This window comes from Gavialis gangeticus, unplaced genomic scaffold (genome assembly GCF_001723915.1).
Source record: "Gavialis gangeticus isolate Ggan-Ray unplaced genomic scaffold, GavGan_comp1, whole genome shotgun sequence".
Taxonomy (NCBI): Eukaryota; Metazoa; Chordata; order Crocodylia; family Gavialidae; genus Gavialis; species Gavialis gangeticus.
In genome coordinates this window covers 5,106,752-5,114,552 of record NW_017728998.1, presented here as the reverse complement: position 1 = coordinate 5,114,552, position 7,801 = coordinate 5,106,752, and the positions used below count along the sequence as shown (strand labels likewise).

Sequence of the window (7,801 nt, the reverse complement as noted above, 5' to 3'; positions counted from 1 at the left end):
AGAGGGAGCGGGGAAGATTGTGGGCGGAGCGGGGTAGATTATGTTGGCAGGGCCAAACTTGTGGGAGGGACCAGAAGAGAAGGGGCTGGGGCAGAGGGAGGGGGCAGGGTATATTATGGGCGGGGCCAGAGGGAGGAATTTTGGGGGGCGGGCCTTGTGGGTAGGTCCAGAAGGGGGGGGCTTGAGACAATGGGGCAGGGCTAAAAGGGGGCAGAGGAGATGGGAGTGGTCAGCGGGGAGGGTGTGGCCAGCAGGGATATTGAGGGGTCCTCCCCACACACCCCCCATGGGTGCTAGCAGGGCCTGGCCTCGCCTCTCCCCAAGCAGCCCCTGACCCTGGGGTCTGCCCTGCTTCCCCTGTTGCTCTTCCAGGGAGATCTGGGTCCCTTTAACCCGGGGCTGCCCGTGAAGGTGCCGCTCTGGCTGGCCATTAACCTGAAGCAGAGGCAGAAGTGTCGCCTGATCCCTCCTGAATGGATGGACGTGGGTAAGGAGACCAACCGCTCGGAGCTGAGGCCTGGGGGGAGCTCATCCGTGGGGCTCTTGGGACGTCCTGCAACGTTTGTTCCCCTCCTTTAATGGGGAGATCCCCGGAGCGAGTGAAACTGGGCCCCTCTGAGACTCAGCAGTGCTGCACAGCGGTTGTGACCTAAAAAGCCCCGGGCCCTCCACCACAGCAGGCTCCAAGACATGTCGTTAGAACAGGTTCCCGGTGCGTCATGGTATTTTAACCAGCCAAGGAGTCATTACAGCAGGGAAACGGTGCTCCGACACTACCCCCAGCCCCGTCCTCGCTCCCTGTGCCTTGCTTTGGGAAGACAGGAATGCCACCTGCTTCCCTGAGCACCATTGCTGGCTTGTCGCGGGCTCCGGTGTCTGTACAAGTGCAGCCTGCTGTTAATTGCTCCTTTACCTCCCTTTAGCACCTTCCCATCCGGCTGCGTCCTGAGGGTAGGGTGCCTGCGGAGCACAGAGGCGCTCTCATTTACTTGGGGACATGCGATCCTGCGGGGGCGTCAGGAATAGAAGCAGCCCTGACGCAACGCAGTGATGCTGCTGGGTGGAATAAGGGCCCGAGCTCCCTCCCGTCCAGCCACCTTGAGAGGAACGTGCGGCTGAGAGCAGGGACAGGGATGGTGCCTCGGTGCTGCTGCCTGTCCGCTCCCAAGGGCATAGAATTGACACACCAAGACCTGACTTGGCAGAAAGGTCCCCTTGAGGCCTTCTCCCAGCATGCGGAGCTGAGTGCCGGTGCCTCTTGTCTTTGTTTTGGGTTGAAAGGAGTTACTTTCTGCCTGACGAGCTAGGGCTCCCATGGTAAAGCTGCCAAGGGTAGCAGACCAGAGCTGGAAGAATAGTCTCCCCTCTTGCAGGAGCCGTCTCCACCTGGTCCAAGGGTGCTGCTTCTGCTGGGAGGAGATAAATCCAGAGCTGTGGAGCATCTGGCAAAAGCCTGACTCTCCCCAAATGTGTTTCAGAAAAGCTGGAGGCCATCCGGGATCAGGAACGCAAGGAGGACACCTTCACCCCGATGCCCAGTCCCTACTACATGGAGCTCACCAAGCTGCTCTTAAACTAGTAAGTCGCTTTCTTGTAGCCAGGTGGAAGTACTTTCTTCCCTGGGAAAATACCCAGGAATATGATGCTGAAAAACTAGTGAGGTTATAGGGGATGTAACTGCAGACCCACAGGGAAGCGTTCTAGCAGGAGGCCTACGCAGACCACGTCAGGGTTTTGCTAGAGCACTCGGCTTATCACAGCCTTTGGATCTGTTCACCTGGTGTCACTTGTTATGAAGTCTGATAAGGGCTCCCGTGCTCTGTTGAGGGGCAGCTGAGTGTACTGACCTTGGGTGGAGAGGCCACATGCTCTGGCTTTGTGCAGACCCTTGATTGCTGCGGGAGGCCCAGCAGCCTAATCCTTCCCAGTCTGCTGCCTTTGTGCTGTCCTTTCCTAGCCTGGTACACACAGGTCAGGAATATCCCAGGCAGGACTCGCGTCCCCCGAAACATTCCCATTGCACACAGTCTTCTGGCCAGTAATTTACTGAGCACTGACTCTTCTCTCCTCAATCCCCTGCTCAAGGTCACTTGAAGCACTAATTGCTTCCTCCTGAGATCTCAGCAGATCCCATTGTTGCATTACAATAACCCGTGGCTGTGCTCGTGTGAGCTGCTTTGATCTCTGGAGGTCTATGGGGCTGTGCCAATGGGTCCAGCTAATGTGGTCCCAAAAGCTGTGGGGTCAGTGATGAGCGTACAGTGCCGACCTCTAGCTCTCATCGCAGCTGAGCCATTTAAATTGGCTGTTTATGTGCGACTTTGGCCAGGTTATTGTACCTCCTTGGCCTGAGACCAGCTGGGCTCTCACAGAGCAGAAGGACTGTGCTGCCAACCAGATGCTGCTGCAGAGTTCAGATTTTCTGGGTAAATAAACGATCCTGAAAAAGCCCCGGCAGCAGCAGCACCAGCTTGGCTTTTAGTGCTGAGTTCCCTTTTTTTTTTTCTCTTTTCATAAAGCAAACTGCTCTGCTTATGCCTTCGAGGTTTGAGAAGCTGCCAACATGACTTATGCCAGTGACTTAATGTATTAGTCCCTTGCAGCCTGTTCTGATCCGCGCTCTCCTCCTCCTCCAGCGCCTCAGACAACATCCCGAGAGCAGATGAAATCCGAACACTGGTGAAGGATACCTGGGACACGCGCATTGCAAAGCTGCGGCTGTCTGCGGACAGCTTTGTCAGGCAGCAGGAAGCCCATGCCAAGGTACGGGGTGGATCGAAAGGCTTGCTAGTCCCTTCGACGGGTGGCCAAGATGCGCTGTGATTGTGCAAGTCTCTGGCCGATCAGAGCCACAGACAGACGTGCCAGGGGTCAGTTGAGAACTAAAGCCATATGCTTAAGCTTCCGTTTGCGGCCAGGCTGCAGCAGTTTGCATGATGACAACAGCACCGTTGTCATGTTCCTCTCTGCTGGGCCTGCCCCTTGGGATGCAGCCAAAGGGCATATACATGTCTTCATTGTTCAAGCGGCTGTCCCAGTTCCTTTCCTTTGGCTGGCCTTTGCTGTCACAGAAGCCCTCAGGCCTCCCCTATAACAATCCCCCTCCTTGGTTTTTCTTTAGCTGGACAACCTGACCTTGATGGAGATCAACACAACTGGGACGTTCCTCACTCAAGCCTTAGATCACATGTACAAGTTGCGGACAAACCTCCAGCCTGGCGAGAGCACCCAGTCTCAGGATTTCTAGCCTGGGACGGGACAGTGACGGCTGCTACTTGGACTGTATGCATGAGTCCTGCTGCACCTTCCTTAAGGCCACTGATCTCCTTCAGCGCCCCTGGCAGACTGCCACAACCTTCTGGAAACCCACAGCTTTGGGGCAGCTGTAAGTGGCCTAGTTGCTGCACAAAGGCCGGAGTTCCCTGGTGCCTGCGTACTAATTAGTCCAAGGCTGCTGTTAACCCAGGGCACTCCCTGCTCAGCAGCTTTCCAGCCCACCCCTGCTTTTGGAACAGCCTTGCAAAGCAAAAGTGCTTGCCTGGCAGACCCCCTCCCCCGGCTCCTGTGCAAGATGAATCGGCTGCAGAACTCGGGTGCGGCCGGGAGGGGTTGTTTTCTCCCACTCCCTCATGCTTTGCTGCTTGGGCTGTCTGCTTCAGCTACATGGAGCAGCAGTAAATCTGCTCCTTTCTTTCCCTGGGGATGTGGGAGTGCCTGAGGGCCCTGCCTGCTGCTGGCTGAAAATGAAGATGGAGAGGGGCTGGTTTAAACACCTGGTTGGGTGCCAGCTGTCCCCACCTAGCAGTGAACAACAGGCTTAACCCACTCCTGGCTATTGCTTGCTGGCTCTGGGGACAGGCAATGGAGAGGTCTGCAGGGCTGGCTTGCCAGGCTCACGTCATGGATGTGAGGGAGAAATACAAGGCAGCAATGCATGTTGGCAGGGGAGGAGCCCTGACAGGCGGTGGGGGTGCTGTTCCTGCTGGGGACTTTGCAGCAAATGCTTCTTGCTCCCTCGTTTTCAGTGTCTGGTTGGGAAAGCCAGGTCATCTTGGTATCAAGGGGGCAGCATGGGGATGGAGCAGGCGGTTCTTGCCATGCCGCTACCTGCTGGCCATTCAGCAGGCTGACTAGTAACTGGGTCCAAACCCCTTTGGGAGGTGGGGGAAGCCATGGGATTTTGAAAGATAGTGCATTGGGGTTTTTTTAGCTGAAGACACATACTTGTATAGCAAATAAATGGCAAAGATGTTTCAAGGGGAGCGCCTGATCTGTGTAAGAGGAACTCGGGGTTTCCCTTGAATATATGCTGGAGCATTGCCTCAGCCGTGAATGTACCTGTCTTGATGGATGTACTGGTCTGGTCACAGTGGGGTCTAAAATGCCCCCAAGCCATATGTAGCTGGCTACAGACACGGCTCATTCTTCAGCGATCAGGCATCAAGCCTGTCTGGCTGCTGTGGGCTCCATGCAGCCGTGTTCGGTCATGCTGCCCTAGCTCAGCACTCCCTCCACGCCTTCCCCCCCCAGCAGTCGGCTTGTTTTCCCAATGCCTCCCAGTGCCTGCAGCCATCCCTCCCCTGAGCTGCCAGGGTCTCCAAGATAGATGCTGGTTACTCACATCTATCAGGATGATTGAGTGGCGGGAAGGGAAGCACTCATGGGATGTAAGGAGGGGGCATGATACTGAGCTCACTGCTCCTCCTCGCCCAGGCAGCATACTTCCCTTCTCGCCTTCACTGCCTCCACAGCCTGCACCACCCGGCTGACCCTTGGCACCATCTCCTACACTAAGGCCAAGTCTGCCTCCAAAGCTAAGTCAGGGCCCTGCCCACATCAGGCTTTGTAGCAGAGCAAGGCGACTCTTACAGCCGCGAGCAGGAGGGAAGAAGGATCCCGACTGTGATTTAGGAAGAGTTTATTTTTTTTTTGGATGTTGTCAGAAATTACAGCAATATATTCATAAATACCTAAGTACTACATTCACCAAGAATATATTACATTACAATTAATCCAAACAAGTACACTTAGAACAGGTTTAATTTGTCTTTCACAGCATCTAAACTGCCCCCAGCAGGCCCCGGGCATCCTCACACCCACTCTCCCGTGCTCTGTTTTCTAGCCGTTCTGCACAGGCAACACACAAATAAGCAGAACCAGGGGGCCACAGCCCCGGGGGCAGGGGAGAGCAAGGGGAGTGCTTCTGAGACACCCAAAGCACTGGGTCAAGAACGTGATGATTGGCTCCCACCTTCCATACGGAGGGAAAAAAATCAGAACGTCAACAGTCTCAAGTACAGGAATTGCTGCCAAGGAGGGTAGGGATCGGACCAGGCTCCTAACTGCTGCCACCTACCAGGGCACTGGCACAAGCCCTCGGCGGCGTACCAGTGAGGATGGAGAGCTCACCAATGAAGGTTACGTCTCACAATCTGGGAGTGGGGGGACAGGACAGTGGTTAACACAGGTTCTAGTTTTTCTCTTGTGTTTAAAAATACATGCTGCCATCTGAGTCGGCCGCTCGTGGGCCAAAGGCTGCCTACACAAGCTGGGTTTAAAGTGGCCGAGTCTCTCTGCTCTTGCAAGGGTGGGCTGCTTTTTGGTACGTTAAAACCACTGCCAACACATGAGCTTTTTTTTAAAAAACTGGTTTGGAAAGCCACTTTGCAAAGGCCCCCAAATGGTGCTGTCTCCCATCTGTTTCCCAAAGCCCCTGCTCAGATTCTGGGTGTACGAGGACTGGGAAAGAGACTGAAGCCGTCCCTGTTTTTGCTGCATGCTGCGTTCGAGTCCCGGCCGCCTGCATCACTAAGAGCTGGGCACGGCTTTTCCTGCCGGCAGTCGTGTGACAGCTACAGGTGTTGCCACCTGAACTACCCTGCCAGGCACCTCCCGACTGCTAGCAGCAAGCAGAAGGGAGGCAGCTTTGCTTTTCAGGTGCATTGGGGTGGGGTGGCAGCCTCGTGAGGAAAGGGTCAAGGTGTGGGGTAAAAAAGGAACAAAGTGCAAAGCGTCTATGACTCGAGCAAGAGGCAACACTTGCAACCATCCCACCCGGAGCAAAGGGGATGCGTGGCACTTCTGTACCCGCCGGTGGACCTGAATTTGGCTGGACCTGCTGCGGACAGGCACCACAGGTCCCTTTGCAAATAGGCTACCGAAAAATAAACCTTCCTAGTTGCGGAGGCGCAAAGTCGCCTCCTGTAAATGCGGTGACAGCAGTGGCTGGCCTCCGCTCTGACGCTGCCTGTGCCACACATATCTCCCTGTACTCCCTCTCTGCTGGGCTGAGGGGGTTTCTCCTGCTCCATCTCACGTGAAAGACAGTGGCAGCCCTATAGCAAAGGAGAATTGCGCTTGTGGCTTCGGCCGCATCTTCTGCTCAGCTCTCGGAGGCAAAAGGACCTCAAACGCGGTCGGCCTGCCCTAGCCTGTCTGCAGGCGGCACTGGCCTCACAATAAGCCAAGGAGGGCTGCTTGCCTGGAGGCTCAGTGTTTGCACTGCACTAAGTACCAAGGAGAAAGAAAAGGGGCTAGAGAGCAGTCGGGCTGGGGGACGCTTTCCCCAGCCGTGCTGCAGGACAGGCTTTGCTTTGCTTTGATTGTCTTGGCCATGGTTGAGGGCACAGGAAGCTCTGTCTCCCGCTGTGAAAAGCAGCGAGCCATTGCCTGAGGGTTTGAGGAACCCAGTGCCGCAGCTAAGACCCAGGCCTCTCTGCTCTGCCATCCTAGCGGCTGCCGCCTCAGCTCCACGGGAGCTTGGAAAGCGCTTGCCAGTGACAGCTGCGAGCATGGAGCTGCAAGATCCTTCAGGCAGGGGAGAGCCCAGCCTTTAGCCCCACGTGAGCTGGGGCCTGTTGGAGCTGGCACTTCCCCCAGGAGCAGCACAATGGATCCAGCTGCTTGCCTGCTCAGTGGCAGCTGCGGGGATGCCAAAGCAAAATGCCAGCAGCAGGCACAGGGGCAGGGCACCTTGGGCAGGCTGCCTCAGCACCCGGGGCATGGGCTTTCCAGCCCTAGTGTGGGGAGCCTGGGCTGGCTTTTTTCCCTCTGTGCCCTTACCTGCGGGGTGAGAGTGGTGAAAAGGTAACATGAGATTTCATCAGAGAAGTGGAAGCAATCCTCAGCCCCAGTCCTTCAGTGGAGGAAGCAGCAAGAGAGGTCTTCCTATGCCAGGGTGCTACCGGGATTACCGGCTCACTGGGAGACCTTCCTGCCCAGCCTCCCATCGCTGGCGCTCTCCACCCCTGCTGTCCTGCCCCCGGCAAGCTTCTGCCCGGCAGCAGACTCCTCTTGCTAGCAAAGCTGGCCCGCCGTGCTTGTTCCCACACCGCCCCTGCTTCAACGCAGCGGGGCGCAGCTGGCACCAACCTTTCCCAGTTGCTGGAGAAGCGGGGGTGAAGTGGGAACCACCAGGGACGGGGCTGGGAAGGAATTCCTGGCCTTCTAGTAGCAGCCGTTTCTGTACGGGCAACCAGTGCTACACGGAGCACAGGCCCGGGTGTGCTAGCCCCAGCCACGGGGGGGAAAGCAGGCTGGGCTTTTTTTTGTCTCTTTTAAATCAGTGGTGGCCGTCCTGACTGGCAGCAGTACAAAACACGGGAAGCAGGGGACTCTCTTCTTCTTCGCAAGGAAAGAAAAGGAAAAAAAAAAAAAAAAAGCAGAACCATATTAAAAAGGGCAAGCTTTATACCAATAATTAAAGGAATAAAAACATACAAAACTTCTTTAATATATACAGTACAAGGCTGAAGCCCCTTTTAGGCTTTTTTTTTTTTTTTTTGAAATCGCAAAATCGTCA

At 55.7% G+C, this 7,801-nt stretch overlaps 1 protein-coding gene across 1 annotated transcript in view; it reads left to right on the top strand.

The window, feature by feature from the left end:
- Window positions 1–4,257, top strand: part of GINS2 (GINS complex subunit 2) — a 4,646-nt gene extending 389 nt beyond the window's left edge. Inside the window, exons 2-5 of the mRNA XM_019505437.1 lie at window positions 373–487; window positions 1,479–1,578; window positions 2,637–2,763; window positions 3,122–4,257. Coding sequence (XP_019360982.1) covers window positions 373–487; window positions 1,479–1,578; window positions 2,637–2,763; window positions 3,122–3,247 — 468 coding nt within the window. The 3' untranslated portion in view covers window positions 3,248–4,257. The remainder of the gene's footprint in view (window positions 1–372; window positions 488–1,478; window positions 1,579–2,636; window positions 2,764–3,121) is intronic.
- Window positions 4,258–7,801: the final 3,544 nt, after the last annotated feature.